The sequence below is a fragment of the Serinus canaria genome, chromosome 8, assembly GCF_022539315.1.
Source record: "Serinus canaria isolate serCan28SL12 chromosome 8, serCan2020, whole genome shotgun sequence".
Taxonomy (NCBI): Eukaryota; Metazoa; Chordata; class Aves; order Passeriformes; family Fringillidae; genus Serinus; species Serinus canaria.
Genome location: NC_066322.1, coordinates 2,666,252 through 2,687,190, shown reverse-complemented (window position 1 = coordinate 2,687,190; position 20,939 = coordinate 2,666,252). Strand labels below are relative to the sequence as shown.

The following is a 20,939-nucleotide window of genomic DNA, read 5'->3' as shown; positions in this document are numbered from 1 at the left end:
AAACTGTAAGAGCTGAGAGGCATCACAAGACATTTGTGAGACTTGAAGGATGTGGTTCTGCATGCTCCTAGACTTGGGGACTCATCACCCAAGGGCTTTGTGGGAGGCAGAACACCCACATGGGTCCAAGTGCAGATTGGGCATTGGGTGAGAAATCCCTCCAGGGCCTTAATACAGGAAGTCCCTGAGCTGAAAATAATCAGAGGTGGGAAAAAATTGGAGAAAGTAAATATGTGACCTGTTTTGGTTGCATCTGCTTATGACTTCTAAGAGAGGTGACAATGGCCAAGGTGGAGCATTGGTCTGATTTGGTACAGTCTTAAACCAAAGGCTCCTCCAGTGTAATTCCTCCTCACCAAACATTTGCCTTCAGAAAGGTAAAAGAGTTTCCCCCACACAGCCAACTTGAGGCCTCAACATTATATTTAGCCTGACTGGAATTTGGCAAGTAACTTTCCTTTTACTATTGTTTTTTTGTCTCTTCATTGGATAGTTAGGTTGTCTGGGGATTTTATTCAGCAGAATGCATTCCCATAAATATATTCAAAATAGATAGGAGCCCTCTTTGTATTAAGGCATCTATTTATGTTATTTGAATTTAGATCTAAACATGCAAAAAACTGAGGAAGAGAGAAGATTGCTTGAGGGTTTTCAAATGAGAGGAAGACTAAAAATGCATTGAAAGCTTTTGGAAGTACGTGGAAGTACGTGGCATCGTGGACAGTTGCAGTGGAGAATATAATGCAACAATAAAATCATTAAAGTACTTCAAGTTTGGAAGTAATCTGGGTTCTTGGCTTGCATTGCATTTAATAGCTTTACATTTATGGGAGCCACTCCAGTTTTTAAAGGCAGCTTCAGCCTTCAGACTGATTGCACTTACAACCCCAGTGAAACTGCAACCCATTAATTTTTTACCGAAAGGATCTCCCTAGTTTGTCAAACACATCAAGTGAACATTTTAGAGAGTGCAGACCACAGCAGTATGAAAACCAAAACTTTACATCCAGAGAGAATGCTGGATTAGCATGAAATAAAGGGTCTGATTCTGTTAATGAGCACTTAGGTAATTTCATTGCTCTACAAAACTCTGTTAAAAATAGAGATACCAGACGTTCGAGTGAAAACAGTCAGGACCTGCAGAAATCTCCTGTGCCAGCCCATCATGGAAAGGCCTGCAGTGGTTCTCCTTCAGGCTGGAGAGCTGCCCACCCTCCCCTGAGCCCACGTTTGGGGCCATCCCCTGTCCCAGCAGCCCAGTCCCCTACGTGTTGACCCCCATGAAGCCCAAACCTTTCCAGTGTCTCAAACCAAACTCTCGCTCTCTAAAACGTTCGCACATTTCTATGTCAAACATCTGCTTAGGTGGCTCTGAGACAGTGTGTTTTGGTGTTGTTCGTGTGCAATCTAGTGCCGCTTCCTCAACGCATGTGTCCCTTCCCTTCACAGCCTACTCGACACCCAGCACCTCCCCCGCAAACCGATTCGTCAGTGTTGGACCACGGGATCCAAGCTTTGTAAATATCCCTCAACAGACTCAGGTGGGCCGCTTTCGACTTCTCTGTTTGCCTGCAGCCTCTTCTCCTCCTCCTCCTCCTCCTCCAGTGTCCTCTAACGTGTCCCCGCGGAGCAGCTGCACTGCCGCTGTCACTTCACCCACATGGTCTCAGTAACTACAGTGAAATGTCACTTGCAGTTTGTTTGTCTGTTGTGGTTTTTTTTTCCTTTGTTTTATTTTTTTATTTTTTAGTTTTATTTTTGGGACTTGTGTGATGATAACGCTGCTTTCATAACTGGAAGGACCTTTCTCTGCTTTCTAAGGTGTTGGCTCCCAACGCGCAGTTGTTTGCTCTAAAGCCGGGGTTCCAAAGGCTTTGGCTCCAACCTGCTCCCCAGGCACTGCATTTAATTCATTTAATTGTGTTTCGATTAGATGGTAGGGAGAAATCCTTCCTTGCAAGGTTAGGGAGGCCCTGGTAAAGGTTGCCCAGAGAAGCTGTGGCTGCCCCTGGATCCCTGGGAGTGTCCAAGGCTAGGCTGGACAAGGCTTGGGGCAACCTGGGCTAGTGGAAGGTGTCCCACGAAACAAGATGATCCTTAAGGTCCCTCCCAACCCAAATCAGGCTGTGATATGCAAAAGGTGCTCAGAGAGACCCATCAGGGAACAGTGCCCTGTAGTTCCCCAGCAGTGACTGCTCCAGTGACTTCCATGTAAAAAAAATGCTCAAATTCCTGGTTGGCCATTTGCATGGTGGGCTTTGGGCGAGCAGGAGATTTTTGTGATTGTGAGCACATCTGTTTTCCTTATGCAAAGAGAAAAAAGTCCAGTTGAGGCAGGCCTATAAAGCTGGGTTAGCTGAATTCATGGTCCTGCTATGGTCAAATCAGAAGCTCAAGTAAACATTTGTGTTTCTTTAGGAGAAGGACGAGATTTAAATGTGCTTTTTCCAAGCTGTATCAAATTCCCAGGGTCGATTAAGAAAATAGTTGTTGGCAGTTTTGTTAGCAGCTAATTTGAGCCAGATGTTGAAAAAATTAAGTCTGGGCTTAATATCACTTTATCATGGGGGGGGAAGGTATAAAAAAGTGAGCAGAGTTAGTGCTTTAGGACAACTGTAGTTTTTAGTTTGAAGTGATTGCTTGACTAAGTTGCAATTCTTTTAAAGGTCAACTACACAAAATATTTGTGATTTTCTTTTGAGCTGGTTGCAGTGACTAAAAAGCAATAATTCAAATAACTGGCAAACTGGGCATTACTACCCTTGACTCTTGTAAGTTCTTTCAAATGGTTTATAGGCTTCTGAATAATTAGTGTGCAGATTAATGGCTGTCACATGCCACAGGAGGTGCATGAAGACAGACTCCTCGTTGTGATGGCTTCAGCACCTCCACTGTCACTGAAACACAGGTCACTCATTCCCAAAGATTTCCAATTTACAGGGCTGCAAGCAGCTGCCTGTGAGCACAACGTGGTTTTTTGCTGTCTGCTCTTTGTGTACAATTTGTTAGGGGCTTTAGTTTATAGCTCTGTGCACAGCACAGGTTAAACTATATCGAATCTCAAACCTTCTCTGCATTAAATAGGGTCACAGAAAGTACAGCAGCAATGCAGAGGGGGGTTTAACCCATCAGATTCTGGGGTTTTTTTTTTCATGCCCTAACAAAACTCAGCCTGCACCCCACTTTTCCACCCTTGTGCTTTATGGTGTTCATGGGTGTGACAAGGTCTCATGCACCTTGCCATTTAAATCAAATTTCTCCAGTTGTTTTGGAAAGAACTGAAATACACAGAAATTCACTGAAATTGGCAAACAGGAATGTTAAGGTGTACTGCTAAAGTCCTTAAGCATTTGGTCTTTTCCTTCATAGCTCAGGAAACATGAAACCCTTTGGAGAATGCTACTTACCTTTTCCAGAAGACTTGAAAAACTCCAAGTTGGTAAATTGATTATGTAGTAAGACACAACAGTATTAAGTCTCCAAAGATATTTAAAACTTACTTGCATCCTGCAGCCTAAGTTTCCCAGATAAGTTTGTTGACTGTAAACTTTTATCCTCCTTATTTATGACTTAAATCATTTTAAAGTGCTCTAGCGTTACTTTAAGTGCTCCTCTGTAATGCAGTGTAGTGAATAACAATGCTGTACAGTGAAAAACAATACTCAAGCACAGCTTTCAATTAAAGTCTAACATGCTGCAGTGGGCAAGGAGACTGACTTCCAGTCTCTGACTCCAGCTGCATCTCCCTGCTTCTGTACATCATTACACCACCACAACCCACTTGATACTAAATATATAATTTATCAGCAAACTCACTACTTATTCATGAAAGAACTCTGAAGTTGACTGTGCTTTGAGTCAGAGAAGTGAGGTAGAAGTGCTAACTGCAATGATTTGGGATTTATGTAGCATTCCTCTAAACAAAGACAGGCTTTTGTGCTCCTTTTTGCAGAGCATTACTGTATAGAACGACCACTTAGGACATTTTCAAAATGAAAATGTAAAAACACATCAGACTGTGTTATTAAAAGCAGCTGGGGTGGCTCCTTTCCATCAGGGTCTTTAGAGAACATCCAGAGTCAGGCTAAGATACAGGTCCTAAGGACCACTAACAGCCAGGGACACAGCTCCCTGAGACAAGAGGAAGCAGGGAACACTCCGAGATTCTGCAAGTCAAGCTTAAATATAAGGGTTAAGTGACTCTTTGCTGCTAGAACAATAAAATAAAAATGAAGGCTGTATCTGAACATCTGCTTTTTAAAAACTATGGTCCAGCTACAACCCATATGAAAATATTTTGGTCAGATTTTTGGTGGCTCTGATGTTCTCTTGGTGGAACATTGCACTATAAGCACTATTTACACATCATCATCATCATCATCATCATCATCATCATCATTTAGTCTTCAAGTGCTGCAGAAGTGAGTCTGTGCACAGGGATGTGGCAGCTCCATGGAGCAGGAGTCACAGTTCCCATACATGGGCATTCCTAGAACATTGGAATAAAATCCCAGGCAAATGTACAGTGGGCTGGGGCAAAGATCATTTTGTTTTGGGCTGTTTCTAAACAACCAAACCCAGTACATGCCTTTCTGAATCATTATTAGAAAAAATATCAGTAGACATTTCCATTAGAACTATGTTCTGATTTATGTCATGTTGTGGCAAATAGAACCCCTTAAAGGAACTTTATAGGGTTTTTATAATATTCATTAAAAAGCCATCTTTCTGTGTCAGCAAAGGTTGCAATGGGACTACCAGTCCATCACAGAAGAGAAGGGGAAATAAACTGTTTGAAGTCAGTAGTTCTGATTTGGTAACAAAAGCCCCCAATGGGCTGTTGGCTTTGCCTGGTTTTAGCAGTTCCCAAACTTTTCAGTTGTTTTGGTTCTGCATCCACTGCTTACACTATCCATCACTCTGCCACTCCACTCACTGCACAATCATCCTGTCTTGGGGGTTCTTTGAATCTAAATTTCTGTTTGAGCTATTAGAAGCAACACTTGACTTGGCATCCCCTGTATATGTTGACAAAAAGGCACAGGTGTTGTAACCTTTGCTTGATAAATCATTTACTTTTGCTACTTGACTTGCAAGCAATATGAGGGCATCAGCTTTTTAACTGCCTTTTCCATATGCAAATCAGAAATACAGGATGCCTGGGGTACAGGGGGCTCTGGTTTCAAAAGCAAGTTGGTCTGGATACCTCATGACTAAGTAATAGATACGTCTCTCATATTGCCAAGGACTTGGAATACAGAGAGTGCTGGAGGGATGGGAAAGTCCCATCACATTAATTAGGGACGAGCCTCTGGGAAGCACCAAGGTGAATAAAGGGGGCTGCATTTTGAGGTGGTTTTTTCCTAAAATTAATAGTGAAACCCAGGCTGTGCGCTGGGAGTGCATGCAGCTGGGAATGCTAAACCAGCAGCCTGTGGCCAGGGTTTGCCACTCACCACTCCAAATGCTGTTTGCTGCTCTCTAATGGCCTGGCTTTGCTCTAGGGTATGAAATTCCTTTAGGGATCCGCCTGCTCTGTACTCATCATGCTGCAGCTCCACTTCACACTAAACATTGTTTACTATGCTGAGTCCTGTTTGCCACCTACTTAGCCTACATCTTCCTGGAAATTGTACTTGAGATGCTAAAAACAGCTCCTGAGAAACACATGCCTGCTCCATCTAATTGTTCCTACCTGCCACTGGCCCATGTGCCCTGCACAGGGAGGTTGTGAGGATGCAGGGAACAAAAACTGCCTCCTACTGCAAGCACCCAGGCAGAGAATCAGCCACTTTACCCTGTGAGAAAGTGAATCCTGTAGCCATGACCAGCTGTTTCAGGAAAAATCCCTCTCTAGTGTAAACATGCTTTATATCAGATCCATCCCAGGTAGTTTCTAAAAACTTAGTTAAGCACAAACCCAAATATTTATTCCCTTGGCTTTCTGTAGGAAAAGATAAAACTTATTTCTAGAAGGACAGAAGCAGAAGCTGTTCCTGGTTCTGCCTTTGCACAATCCCAAAGCACAGTCAGATCCTGGATAATAAGCAAAGGCCTTGTGTTTTCACACTTTCCCTGGTGGGGCCCTAGAGCCACCCAGCTACAGGAGAGCTCCAGACAGAGCTCATCCTTTATAGCACAAAACAACTGAAACAAAAGGCCTGTAGGCTGCCTAGAACACTGAAATAAAGTTTAAGAAAAATCCCAAAAGTCAAACAAGCTTATCTAGGCAGCAAAATAACAGGTATGAAAACCAGCAAGCTCAGCAGAACAGCCTTATAAAGACCAGGTACAAAAATGCACCCTGTGAAATACATCTTTAAAAGAGCAATATTAACTTAGGAGGGAAATCACTGAAGTTTAGCAAAGTGTTTATAGTGCAAGGAAATTGCTAACTCCTTTAGATCTTCTCCTGCTCCCTGCCCTTCCCAAATTAGACAGTGGTATCTTTGTAGCTTTCTCCTTTTGGGCTTTTATTTATCTCTAAAAAAACCACCATATGCCTCAGGTGCATCCACAAACCTAATTGTACAATTACTTTCTTTCCCAGAGACAAGGCAAAGCTTGTTTTGCTTCCCCACAAGCGATTTTCTTTTAGAGAGCAAACTGCAACCTGCAATTTTTCACTGGCAGCACTTTAAAACAAAGGGCATGAGAAAAAAAAATGAGCTGGATGCCGTGTCCTGTAGGATAGCAGATGTGAGCTCTGTCAGACCAGGGGGGAGGCGAATTCCAGAGGAGAGGGTCCTTCTGTGAGAGCAGCCAGGCGCTGCTGCCCAGACCCTGGAATCTGAGGAGCGTGGTGCAGGTGATGCCCCTCTCCAGGAGGCAGGCAGGGAAGCAGCCCTGTCTGTGGCAAGCCCCAAAAGTGTACAGGATCCATAGATCAAAGTCAGCACCTTGCCTGGGAAGCTGATGCAGCTCCTGCAGCGCTTCGCTCCTGCAGCTGAGACGGCCGAGCCGCTCTGTGCCCAGGTTCCATTGCCACCCTATGGAAGAAAGAAACCAGTGCACACATTTTTCTCCTCTGCACAAATCTGTGTGTGCTTGGCTTCAGGGGGATTTTCCATCCCTGCTGCTCACTGCCACCGTGCCCTGCCCTCTGCCCCCTCCCAAGGGGACGCTGAGCCCCACGCAGCTCGTGGCCATGTGCTTTATTAATGAGCACCACGGGCTGCCTGGCCTGGCTGCCTGCACACCCTGCTGCCTTCATTCCAGTTCCCAGATCCCAGGAATGGCACTGGTCAGACAGGCAGGACCTGCTGGCCCTGGGGGACAGGGATAGGGCAGGGTTTTGTGGCACTGTGCTGACATCTGAGCCCCCGCCTCGCTCCGCACTCAGGGCAGGGCAGGGACACCTCGAGGGGTGTGTGGGGGACGTGGCAGACAACATGAGAGGCTGCAGGAACCTCACCAGGCCTTTTGTTTTGGTAGTTTTATTTGGGTTTTGGGGGTTCTGAGCAGAGCTGTTTATAAGCCAGGTCAGAGGTCTTTGTTGCTCAGAGGACTGTCCCTCCTCAGGATCAGAACACTCATCCTCGAGGCTGGATTTACTGCTTGTGTCTGAGTGTGAATGGAGACAAAAAACACTAACTTGGAAGCATTTGTTAGGCTCAGCCCTCTAAGAATTCCATATTCTGTACAGTAACCTCCCTAAGCCAGTACATGTGTCCAATTTCAGCTGCAAAGCACTTCTAAGCACACTTGAATGTTCCTTTTCTCTCTCTTGGCCTGTCCAGAAAGTGTAGTGGGAGGTTCAGAACACAAGTTTCATGAAAGAATAACATCTTTAGTGTGTAAAGAAGAGAAATTTGCATAGATCAGGCATAAAAACACAGTTTTGGGGTGTGGAACTGCTACTTTCTGCTGAACCTAGAGGGATCACTCTGCTCCCAAAACCCCAGGGATCTGTGGATTTTCCCATATTGGCAAAGGAAAGTGAAGGCTGGTCTTCTCCAAGACCTGGAGCCCCCTTATGATCACTCAAAGTTTTGATCTCTGTCCAAGAAGTGCTTTGCTGTTGCACCAGTGGCAGCAGGCTACTGACACATGACCTGAATTTTGGTGCTGTGTTTCCTCCTCCACCCAGGATGTAGGAATACCATTCTGAACTTGAGGGTGGCCTGGAGATGGCTCTGAAAATTGCAGTGTGAGCCTAGAGAGAGTGGATGGGAAATTCCACTCTCAGGTCAAAAAAGAAAGCACATATTGCTCTAGAGAGGTAAAGATTCACAGAAAACTTCCCAATGCCATCATGTGGCTGCATCTTCAAAATGGGATGGAGCCAAATCAGTCCCAAAATGCCTGGGTTAGTCCTCAGCAGGGGAGATCCTTGTTCCTGGGCTTTTTCTTCTTCCTCCTCCTCCTCCTCCTCCTCCTCCTCCTCCTCATAGGCTCTGGTGAACAGTTCAGACTCTTTTTGGAAACCAGCACTCAGCATCCTATTTCCAGTAGATTTAGCATAGAATTATTTACAATGGACACAGAAGAATTTCCCAAACTAAGCAATTAAACTTACTGAGTTTTCCCCCTCCTCACAATAACCAGGAAGCCTGTGTGTAAGGCTGCCTTTCTGTGGGTTTTATGGCCATTACTTACTCCACAGTGGGGGAGAAGAAAGGGAAGGAGTAAGTGTGGGCCTGGTGGGAAGAGTTGGCAAATGCAGAAATATGATGAATGAGCTGGAGAGATTTAATTTCTTACTAAATTCTCTACAAGCTGTGTAACCTTTCTTTAGCTAAACAATTACTCTAAAAGGCAATGATTTTCTGTGTTTTCATTGAAAAGTCTTCATAATAACAATGGCCTATGTTCTCCTTCTTGAAGAACTTCTGCCAAAAAACAGTTTTCTTTTTTCCATTCAGCAGGAAACTTTCTTTTATTTTTATTTTTTCAATCTCATATTCCCCGCTAACATGGATTTACAAGGCCTACCACTTACTGCATGGGGCTGGGAAGAAGCTTCCCCTCAGGCCAAATCATTTTGGTCCATCTCCTTTGTAGGGATTCTTGCAGCTTCCTCCCAAGAGGACTGCAACCACTGTCAGAGACATAATACCAGACCCAAGTGGCCATTTAAGCTGACAAAATGTGACATTCCCTGTGTTCACAGGTCAGGGGATGTGGGAGGGGATTCCCAGATTTGTTTTTCAGAGGACAGGCAGCAGTTCTTGCTGTGTTTGTAGTGGGTGCAATTGTGGGGAGCATTATTTTGGTGCAGTGGGGGAAAAGTCACCAGGTGTTTAAATTCATGGCTGCCAACATGAGGAAATGAGATGAGCTGATCCTCCCTGAGCCACAGGGTCCAGTTTAGGGGCGGATCCCTACCAGGTGGAGTCTTGGAAGGGCTTTGAGGGTGCAGCATGGGCACAGCACTGCTCACACCCCTACGTTCACACACACAAATGAAGCCAGGCTAGGGCAAGGTTACGGTTCTGTGCCCCTTGCAGCTGTTGGCTGGCTTGGCTGATTTCCTGGCCACCACTGCCCACCCCAGCCTCCACAGCAGATAATGCTGTATTGGATTAGTCTGCTCACTGCTGCATCAGGCCCACGATCAATTTATTGACTCTGTCAGAGTGGCTAGTACAGTAATTGTTACAAGAGCAGAATAGAAAGCAAGAATGTGTCCACATAAAATATAAAAATGACGTTTTGTTCGTTCTTTCCTCTTTGGCCCTATAGATCTTGATGTGTTTACACAGTGGAGAGCACTTTACTTAAGTTAATCAGCTCCTTCTACATTATTAATTGCGACAGTTAGGGCGCTACGTGGCGGCAAACGTATTATTGAGAGCATTGATCCCACTGACGGTGTGGACCTGGGCAGGTTTTGTATTCCTTCCCTTCTTCCCAACTGCTTGAGGGCACTATCAAATCCCATTTCTCTGACTGACAATAGACCATCGATACCATTGATCCCAGAGAGGGGCAGGAGGCTGCAGACCAGAAAGAAAGGAGTGCTCAGGGAGCCAGGCTTGGGAAGGGGCTGTTGGAAGTTGGGGATGGCAGTAATTACATGCCTGGCCTGATTTCTCTATTTTGTAAAGAGTAATAATTTAAGAGCTGAAGTTTCCCAGGTGCTGAAAATTTGCAGAGGTGGCACGATGAGACCTTTTAAAATGTGTGCAGAATGTATACCCTTAAAAAAAAAAAAGGCATACTGACTTTTTACAAGGGTTTTGGAAGTGCCTTTGAAAGACATTTCATGAAAGTTCAGCCTTTGCAGCTGATACCTATATGAGCTCCATAAATTCCACCCAGCCTGACAAACTCCAGTAGATGTCACATGTGACCTGGATGGAAAAGGTCAGCAGCTGAATTTATGGCTTTTGCATTTACTGGAACATTAAGATTTTTTGCCAGCTGCCATATATACTTTTTAAGAATTCCACAATCAAAGGATTAGGACCACAGTCTACAATGAAGGTCAAAAATTAAAGGCCACAATCCCTACATCCTTCCCAATGGATAGGTATTAAGCTACCTCTGTCCTAGGAATCACCTTTGCTTAATGGCATTAACACAGAGGTCAAGGAAGGAATAAGCTCCAGAGGTGAACACTTTGCAAAATAAGGCTGTCCTGCTCTGAAATTAATAGTGAATTCCATAAAAAAGGACCAAAAGAAGCCTTTTCTTAACAGAGAAGGAGTCCTCAGTTTGCAGGAGATTCCATGTTCCCAAGACACTGAGCATCACCTGTCCTAGAGAAATATAAATAACACAGACTGGGTTTTCAAAAGAAATACAGCAAAATTACCTCAATTTTGGTAAAGTCTGTTTATATTTTAAATTTGACAGAGGTGTCTGTTCTTAGTAAGGATTGCTAACAGCATGGGAAATTGCAGCTTTCAAATTTTACCTGGCTTTAGTTTAGAACAGCAAAACACATCTCATTTTAGGCTTTTGCTTTGATAGCATTTTCTGCTTGAACAGAGGTAGAACTGGAAAAGTTTAATTTAAAACCAGAATTTAAAAAAAGATAAATAAAATAAAAACCAAAAGGCTAAACTTAAAAATACCTTCTAGGTTTCCCCTTAGGTGCTTTAGTTATTAATATTCAACTTTGAAAACAGTACTGACACTATAATCATAATATTCTCAGGCATATTCACTTGTGTGACCCAACTGTAACACCATCTATACAACACTGGTTATTGCACATGAAGAGAGATGCAGCTGAATGCACTGCAGAAGGCACTGAAATGTAATTTTAATTATGAGATATGAGTAACCAAAGTCACAACCAACACCATGAAGCCACCTCTGAGGCTGAACACAACAATTTAGGAAGAAATTGTTGCCTGTGAGAGTGGGGAGGCCCTGGCACAGAGAAGCTGTGGCTGCCCCTTCCCTGGAAGTGTCCAGGATCAGGTTGGATGGGGCTTGGAGCAACCTGGGATAGTGGAAGGTGACATGAAAAAAGACAGGCTTAAGGTTTCCTCCACCCAAAACCATTCAAGGGTTCTATGAATTTCTCCATTGCTTGGAGCAGCTTTATACAGCTTCAGATATCCTTTTGTGCCTTTTCTGAAACTACATCTTTTTAAATATGACACCAGAAAAACTACCTATTTTTAAAGAAAAAAACAAGGTATAAACTAAGATATGATATTTGCATGTGGTGTTGGGTTTTTTTCATCTTGGCATGTGCTAAACAATGAGATTTGAGATTTTGGAAGAACACTTTGACACATTATATTCCTTGTTTGGCTATTCCATGGTTTGCTGGGGTTTTTTTAAGGACTCTCTTGCAGTCCTTTAGGTTAAAGATCATGTCTGAGAATCTGTGGTATGGGACCCGGCTGTATATTCATTGAAGCTGATGAGAGGAGGAGATGGAAGATTTGTTATTGGCACGAGTTTGTTTTAGAAATACAATAACATTTTTGTTTAATTATGCTTCTCTTTTGCTTATAACTATGCACAGTAGAGTAAATCTAGTCTTTTTCAGATAAGATAAAGGTTAAAATTCACATTTTCTCTATGGGGAGGGTTTGCAGTGCAGTCTTATTGTATTTCTGTGGAGTTCTTACTTTGTGGTTACAGGTATTAACTCTCAGTGACTCTAAAGCCATTTTCCTTGATGTAGAGATGGGTTTGGGGTATTCCCAAATTACTGGTCTTGTAGGCTAAATTTTAAAGTTTAGACCAGGTTGGATGGGGTTTGGAGCAACTTGGTCCAGTGGAAGGTGTCCCTGCCTATGGCAGCGGGTTTGGAAGATTATCTGATCTTTAAGGTCCTTTCCAACCCAAACCATTCTGTGATCCCATGATTTCCCAGCAAGGGAGGCTCTACAGGCTCTTTTAAGCCCTCTTCCTACAAGCACCCAGGGCAGAATTTGTCCCAGTAGTGGTAACTGCTTTATTAGTGCTGTTGATATTATGTGAGTCTGAACAGAGCTCAGATTCTTCTCCTAGAACCTCTTTAGAAAAGCAAGGAGTAAAAGTAGCAACATTTAGGGGGAAAAAAGAGAGGGGACAGAAAGCTGGAGGAGAGCTGTAGTTAACCATACAATGGAGCAGCTTGCTTAGGGAGTACAAAGAGCCACTTCTACACAGGCTATTTTCAGGGAAAAGCCTCACATTCAGTGACTCACAAAAGCGAAGAGGCACCTTTTGATTTTAAGTTCAAGGTTTACATTAGTAATTTTGTCTGTTTTCTCTGTTAGTATTAATTAAATTGAGATAGTTTAATTAGTATTACTAAATTTGATCATTAGTAGTAATTCATTCTGCCTGCCATACTGCACAAATATGATGAAGCAGAAATAACTAAATTGTTTAATTTCGTCTCATTTAATGACTTTACACTCCACCAGGACTTTCATTGGCATCTCACAGTATGTGTGAAAATTGCTCCAAGCTAGGCCAAGACCCAACTCCCTTTAGCCAACCATGTCTAATACATCCCTCCTCATCCAAAGACGGATCATGTGCTGCAAAGCCTTTTCCCATTTCTCCAGCGGAGAGCTGGCAACCTCTGGAGCCTGGGGTGGTCTTTCCCTGCCCCACTCACACAGCTCCTGTAGCATCCTGACCCCAATGGCCCCATGGGTCTTTACAGGACTCATCCCTGGATGGAATTCCCCACAGCATGATGGAAATCCCTTCAGGGATGCCCACAGCTGGGTCCCTGAGCACAGGCAGGACACACAACCTTCCATTTTTCTTAGAGCAGTTTAGCAAGGTAGAAAATATCAGGAAAAATGCAGATGTCAAAAGTTCCCACGTTCAGGAGAGGTTTTTTTGTTCAGCTCAATGCCCTCTTGGCTTTCTCTTTTTAAGATGAGTTTTGGGAAGGGGGGGGTTTCCTGATGAATCGAGATCGAGTCATTATTCCTCCAGCTCACTGTCTTCTGTAATTTTAAGGTCAAAAGTGCCAGAATTGCCTCTGTGCTCCTATTTCTGTCCGTGTTAATTTGGAGCCTGGTTTTGATCTCCTTGCCCAGTAACACCTAGGACTTGCCAAAACCCGAATTCCTCTTCCTTTTTTGTGGTCTCTAAACCCAGCCTTGCTCTACCCACCTCTCCAAACATGCTGTTGTCTCGGCCCCCTCCTCCTGGGGTCCCCAGCCAGCCCCAGTGTTCCTGCTGCCCACATTCCGGTTCCTCCCCTGTGCCTCCCAGCCCCACCAACCCGTCCCTCCTGCTTTCTGCCCTGCTTTGATCAGGCTGGGCACACTTTGCTGTCCCCACAGGGCTGCTCATTTGTTCACTACACCCAGACAGAGAGCAGAGGCAGGGACCTGACTTTTGGGAGGGATTTTGGAGGGAGTGCTCGCTCTCCTGTCCAGCCCATGTTATTCTCTGTCCTCACTTTCCTGTGTGTGCTCTGAAGTACTCTCAGGGCAGTCAAAAAAAGCAGCTGAACTACCTTGGGTAGTTGTAGGTCAACTACCTTTTGACCCACAATGGGTCTTCTCCCATTACACCACAAGGAGCCCCTGGACAGGGCTGGGTTGGTGGATGGGTCCCCTAGAGCTCCACTGGGGCTGTCGCAGCCAGGATTATATGAGAACTGGATGGCCAGGGCAAGGAAAGGCCACCTCAGCCTTCAACCTCTGAAGGCTGCAGTAACCCTTCCCTCCTCCCTGCTCTCCAGTGGAGAAATGGGGGGCAAAACCGGCTGAAAACTCCCTTTTGCACCCCAAACTGCAGAGCAAAGAGCCGCAGCCTCTGCAGCAGCTTGCTGGCAGAGCCATCCATCCCACTGGGAGCCCTGGGCCCCTCAGGGAGCTGCCGTGGCTGGGCCGGCACGGGACGGGGCAGGGGAGTGCAGGGCGAGCGCTGTGTGTGTGTACGTGTGTGTCTGTGCGTGTGTGCTCGGCTGTCTCGCTGCGAGCCCAGCCTGGGAGGCCCAGGCTGGGGGTTGATTTTCTTTGGATGACTTTCCCCGATTGTCTAAAGCAATAAAAGTAAAGAAACTTTTTTGGGGGGGAGAAAAACGGTGGTTGAGGGGAGATTATTTTTGCAGTCCTGGTGCAGGCAGAACTCCCGAGGCTTGGTGGGGATGGGGGGGGGGGGTGGTTTTGCTCGCCTGAGGACTGCAGGAACTGGCTTAAATTGAATAAAACTGTAAGTACAGTACCGGGGACGGCGTAACAAGGAGTTCTGCAAAAGCAACACCACCGGAAAGCACAATGAAGAATAGAGCGGGTTACGCCGCGGTGAAAGTATGTACTGGTTGTTATAACACCGTGCCTCCAGAATAAATTATGTCCCTTTAAAAAGTAATACTTTAACTGTGGAGCTATATAGAGACAATTAAGACGATATTGTTCTCCTCATTTCCCTCCCCCCTGCCCTCCCTCCCTCTCTCTGCAGTAGCTCTGTGGAAACTTTTAATGCTGCAGCTTGAAACTTGGGCCTCTGGGTCTGAAATGCCTGAGAAAGCACTGCGGGCTCTAACTGTAAAACATTCCTTCGGCGGGCCCTGGAAACAGGGCGCGCTGGCGCAGGCGAAGTTCAGAGGGATCACATGGAAATGAGGGCTGGCTGCAGGCTCCCGAGGAGCGGTTTATTTCCCTTAAACCTGAACTTGAACTTGGCAAGGCGCAGCCGGGGCCTGGGCCGGGCTGAGGGCGGCCGTGAGGGGCTGGCGGCGGGGCCGCCACAGGCCCCGGGCACCCACCCTGGGGCTGGGGGGTCTCTGGGCACCCAGTGGCTTTTGTGCCCTGTCCAGGGGGGAGCTGGAATCCGGGGAGCCCAGAGGGTTTTGCTTTCATCCAAGCAAAAATGCTGGAAAGTCCCGTAGCAGCACTGTGTCTGCCGTCCCAGTTTCCACGGGACTTCCCGGCACGAGGTTATAAGCGGCTCCAAGTCCCCGTGCACGTATTGTTTCTTAAAAGGAAAGAAATGAGTGAGATCTGCTGTAAGAAATATGGGATTGTTGCACTCCTGAGCAAATTTAACTGTGCCTCCAGCAGAGAAAAATACGGGGCTGTCTAGAAACGAGGCGTAGAGTGCAAAACTCAGCCCCCCTCACAGCACATTTGCTTTTACCTCAAAATAGTAGATGCAAACCGTGAGGTGGGTTTAAAGTTGGTTTTGCCTCTTTGATTCCATGCATCCCGCTGTTTCCTCCTTCTCTTACAGAAGGGGGAAGTGAGGTGCCGATGCTGGCGGGTGTCACCCAGGTGTGGTGGCAGAAGTGGCTGCTGTCCCAGCCACAAGCGTGGGGAGGCTTCCTCCCCTCCTGCCCACAGCTGGCCTTGGCTAAGGGGTCATATTTTGGTCATTTCTGATTACTCCCGAACAATTTTGGCTGTGTTTATAGCAAAACTTTGAAAGGATGAATGGGCGAAAAAAATCCCGCTTGGCAGTAACTCAGGAAATATCTACAAAGATGTTCTTTCTGGTGCGAGATCTTATTTCAGGGTTTGTGTTAGGATCATTTTTATTCTGTGACAGCACATAAAGAGAGCGGGACAGAGCAATGAGGTCTGGCATAGCTAAAATCCCTTCTGTGTGTGTGAGGTTATATAGTTTATCAATGCAGAAACCACCACGGGCTTGGAAAAGTAAACAGCTGGCTTGGGTCTGTGTGCTGCACTTCGGAGTTGTCTGCAGGATTTAAATGGCTCGCCTGCAATTTTTGGAGCGGGGCAAATAGATATAGTTTTCCTTTCAAACATGTCAGAAGGTTTTTTCGCAGCCGTTAGTTTTCTCTGTTCCTTCTTTATTTGTTACGATTTTCCTTTCTGATTCATTCCGGTTTATTTTGCTTTTACAAACGCCTTCGCTTCCACCAGCAAGTCTATAAATAAATTTAATTTTTTTTTTAAAGAAAAAAAGTTCCTAGCCCACTCAGAAACCTGATGGCAGCGACAAATATCAGAGAAAGCCATCGTCTCTCTCAAAGATTTCATCTCACCCTCCACTTAATCCGCTTGCTGTACCTCAGATCTCAAGTAACTTTCATACTGTGGGCTCACTTTAATGGATAGAATCTATTTTTCATGAAAAAAGCAGGAAATAAGCTGTCTTTCGTACAAAGATTTACAAAATGTAATCATTGTTGAAATATTCTCTTTGAACTGCCTTGTCCGCAGGGGTGTCTGGCTCCCAATACCCCCGTTTCTTTAGAACACCCTTACAAGTTCTTCTGGTAGATCAGGTACACTGGTGGTTCTGGTCTTTGATGTCTTGAATGAATGAAAGAAAAGCATAATAAAAGAGAGCTGTTGATCAAGCATAAAATACTCTTTAAGCTGACAGAATGGCAGAGTTAACACATTCTAAGCTGCTTTTAGGTTTTTCCTTTTTTCCTCACATTTTCCTGTGCTTTGTGTACAGTGGGGGTTTTTATTTTTTGAAAAGTCTCTGATCTATGTAGTATGCCGTCCTCTAACAAAAACCAAAATGGGATTGTTTCTCTCTCTTTCTCCCTTTCTTTTTCCTCTCTCTCTTTCCCTTCACTATCTTTTTTTTTCTTTTTTTTTTTTTAAACAGCAAGGGTTGCAGTTTAGCATGGCTGCAGTCAGCTTTCAGCCGACCACGCAAAGTTTAGAAGTTATTTTGTAGATTTCAAAGTCAATTTACTAACAAATAAGTGAACTTCATTGCTCGGTTTTTTAGAAAACTGGAGGAAAAAACTGTAACTGGCAAAATGTTCCCCAAGTAAAGGCAAGACCCTCTGCCTAAAAGCAATTTTGTAAACCAAAAGACGGGGCAGGAAAATGACCTCATTGTGAGAGAACTTTTCTTTTAGAGGCAGAGAAAAGGGAAAGTTTTCTTCCTGTAGATCTAATTTAGATCTTAAGTTCCCATACATTATTTATACATCATATTCAGAGTGCCAGCCTACTCTGCTGACTGGGTTACATTTCAAACATTTGCCATTGATAAGTCTTTGCTGTATTATATTCAGGCTAAATGCGAATATGTCATAGCGCAGTCAATCTTTAATCCGCTGAGCTCCAGGTCGGGGCAGCAGGGGGTCCAGCACTCAGAGCATTGGTTTATACTTAAGGAACATCTGGGGCCAGCTGGGACACTTTACTGGAACATTCAGATGTCTGGAACAACAGCAGGAGTTACTGTATGAGTGTGTTTTCATAGGTTTGGGAGAGTTTGGGGTGACTTATTTAAAAACACTAGCTGTTCCCAACTTGAGGTTTGAACCCAAGCAGCAATCTTGCCCGAAGTGAGTTTGTTGGTCCCAGGAGAGAAGTGGTTTTGGACTACTATACATTTTTAATAGTCAGCAGGCAAAAGTGCATATTACAAAATTATTGCACGTAATTTAATGCAGTTTGCCACAACTGGCATTCCCGCAAAAACTATTGGATGCAGAGCTACTGTACACATTGCCTAGAGACCAGTGTCCCTCCTGGGACAGGTTTTATCTGCCTCCAGACAATATAAATGTGCTCGGAGTGGGGCGTGTGACTCTCCCCGGTGCGGATGTTGGACAGTCAGAAGATTCTCTCACTGTTTTATGTCCCTTTGGGGATGACCAACATGCTACTTACGTCCCTGTTGGAATTTCAGTCTGGAAAATATAATTACTAAATAATTAATTCCAGCTCTAAGAAAATAACTTCCATAGGCACAAAGGTGACCTTGTCTTTTATATTCACCTTTCGGTCTTACACAGTAGGAACAGATTTTGGGCCTGGAGAAACTCTGGAGGAAGCACTAGAAGAGTGGGATGAATTCAGATGTGGGCTAAACCAGAGGCAGTTGCTGTGTCTGCAGGAGCCCTCCAGCCAGTCGCACCAGAAGCTGAACTGCCACTGTCTCCCCTCACCCTGGCAACCCTTTTGAAGTGGCATCAAAGGCCCAGTTTTGTCCCCTTGCTTTCACACGACGCACCGTGGGGAAGAGCCTTCCCAGCACCTCTCACAAGGTGATGCCAAAAGGCCCAGTTCACTGCCTAACTGCTCACATTCTCCTTTTATCTTGGCAACCAGAAGGACTCGTTACCCCAATTCACCTCCCCGGGGTTAATGTTCGTGAGAGCCTCAAAGTTCTTGAGGTGACTGAAATGTCATCCCCAAACAAAACAATGCTCCACACTGAGACCTCACAGGTGCCAGCGGCCGTGCCTTGGGTTCAGCTGGGCTGCCCCAACAGCCGCTTTGCTGCTGAGCTCTAAAGCTGCAGGGTTTTATTTTATTTTATTTTATTTAGGCTCTTATCACAGGTGGGTTTTCCCGCCCGAGCCCGTGCAGCTATCGCTTCCTGCACGCGCCCGGGGCAGCAACGGCCGCAGCAGCCGCCTTTGAAGTCCCGACGACACCGACCCGCTGCACCGCCAGGCACACAAACTGGGCTTCAACCTACAGAAAATGGCTATCACTTAGCAGGCCTGAGCCCTGAGTGGGTATGGGGAAGCCAAAGCTGCTGTGCATGGAGTTTGTCAGAGTTTCAAACGTGTGAATGTCCTTAAATAACCCACATCGCCCGGAGAAATAAGCCAACTGTCACACCCAGTTCTGGATTCCACATTAACAACCTCCTTCCGCAGCGTTAAACTTTGCCCTTGAGGACTTTTGTTTAACTTCTTAATTCGAAAAACAGATAGGGAGGGTGCACAGCCCCGGTTTTCTGCACGAGCTGAAAGGTCCCATTGTTGGGGCAGGAGATGTGCAGGTAGAAGCAAATGGAACAAGTTTGGGTTGGATTGCTGTTCTGGTTGGAAACACGTGAGCGGTGCTCGCGGCGAGACTGGGGGTGAGGGACGGCATGCAGGAAGGCTGGTTTGAGGAGGTTTCCATAAACAATGGGCCTGTTCCTTGGCTCCTGACTCAGGCAGAAACTGCTACAGGAGTCGATGAGGCGCTTTGCTAAATATCCAGAATCACGGGACGTTTTCTTGCTGTTCTTCCTGTAGAAAGGAGCTGATTGTCAGGAGTGGCTGGAGGATTTTTGTGTGTCTCTGCTATCTCCAGGAGTGCATAAGAAACAAAAAGACTTGCGCTATCAGAGAACCGTAATTGCCATCTCAGACTTCCTGTTTAGGATTCAGTCAAGTATATATTGTTTATGGATCATAAAACCTTACTACTGTGAGGATTCTCAAATACAAGTTTCAACTTTCATGGTGCTGTAAATTGGGGGGGGGGAAAGTGTGATAATACTCCTCGGAGAACAGTAAAATAGAGCTCTGCAATGGTTAAATGGAATTTTATAAGCACATTCAGTGTGGAACTGTTTTGCATTACATGAGTTGAATACCTTAGAGATGACACACATCTGCAGGCACTTTATTAAATCCTTAGTCAGCACTTTTCAACCTGATGAGATTACTTCTTCATTTGACTGGAGAAAGGGAAGCAAAGATCTCGTACCGGACTGCAGAATTCTTTCTGATGTTTCACCTTGAGCGCTGGAGAAGGACAGCGAGATGCTGGGCAGGACAATACAGACTCATAGTTGCACCGACAACTGTGTGGCAGCAATTTTACTGAGCAGGACCTTTAGCTCCAGTGGGTGCATTTAGCTCTAAACTCACTGGGAGAACAGTACTGCAAAGTAAATAGAAGGGAAATAAAACACCGGCTCTTTTATGAAAAAGCACGGAGATAATATCATCCTGACCGTACTGTGATAGGGCCCATGATTTAAATGGAGATTTTAAATTAAGAAAGGCAACACCGCCTTCTCCAAGTGGGTGCAGTCGGATAGGTTACAGAACTGCAGGGATGAAATGGGTGAGGTGCTTCGGCATTGAGCAGCACTCTAAAGCAAGGCACAAAATACTTCAGCCGTCTAAATGTACGGATCCAGGCTTCTTTTTTTTTCCATTCTAAGCTCCCTAATCATGCAAAAAAACCTTTGATAGGTCCCAGCTATCGGGTCTCCAAGTGCCTAATAGGCTTCCTAGACGTTTTCATTTGAGGCCGGAGGTCTCCTCTCCCTAGCAGAAAAGTTTCACAGGTGCTCCACAGGAACAATGGTGCTCTTCAGCCCTAATCCTGGAAGACTTAGACGTGTATAGGAGGCTTGAGAGGGATATGAGATCTTAATATTAAAATGATTAGCAGAAAAAGGAGGATCATTCTGTGTGCACGCTTCAGCTGTAAGATGCTCTAAATTAAACCGGTGTCCCGAGAGCGGTGCTGGTGGGATCTGCTGCTGGGTAAATGCGCGCTCTGTCTCGCTGTTCTGCTGCCTCAGCCCATAAAACATCTCATCCAAGTGGGGCTGCAGGAGCAGGCGGAGCGGGACGCAGCTGTTGGCGAAGCGCTCCGAGTTTGGGTCCCGTAAAAGCAGCTTTTCACTCAAGGCCATGCAGAGGAAGTTTTGAAACAAGCGTGCGGTTTGGTCTGGGTCTCTCCTGTAAGGGTTAAGTTTTTCATTGGTATTAAGGCTGAGCAGTGTCTGCAGGAGTCATATTGACACCCTAGTGCATGGTAACTCTACTCCTTTATTGACATGTTGCTAGTCAGGAGCACAATAGCGCTCTGTGTCTGCAAATCATTGCTAAAATC

General features: G+C 45.3%; 1 protein-coding gene across 12 annotated transcripts in view; it reads left to right on the top strand.

Moving 5' to 3' along the window:
• Positions 1-20,939, top strand: part of NFIA (nuclear factor I A) — a 248,930-nt gene that overhangs the window by 217,563 nt on the left and 10,428 nt on the right. For 8 of the 12 annotated variants that reach the window (XM_050977772.1, XM_030226250.2, XM_030226249.2 and 5 more), the window contains one exon: positions 1,450-1,541. The exons of 3 other annotated variants lie outside the window; for them this stretch is intronic. In XM_050977772.1, coding sequence (XP_050833729.1) covers positions 1,450-1,541 — 92 coding nt within the window. Of the gene's footprint in view, positions 1-1,449; positions 1,674-20,939 lie in introns of those variants that run through there. One more of the 12 variants, XM_030226241.2, reaches the window with a different exon arrangement.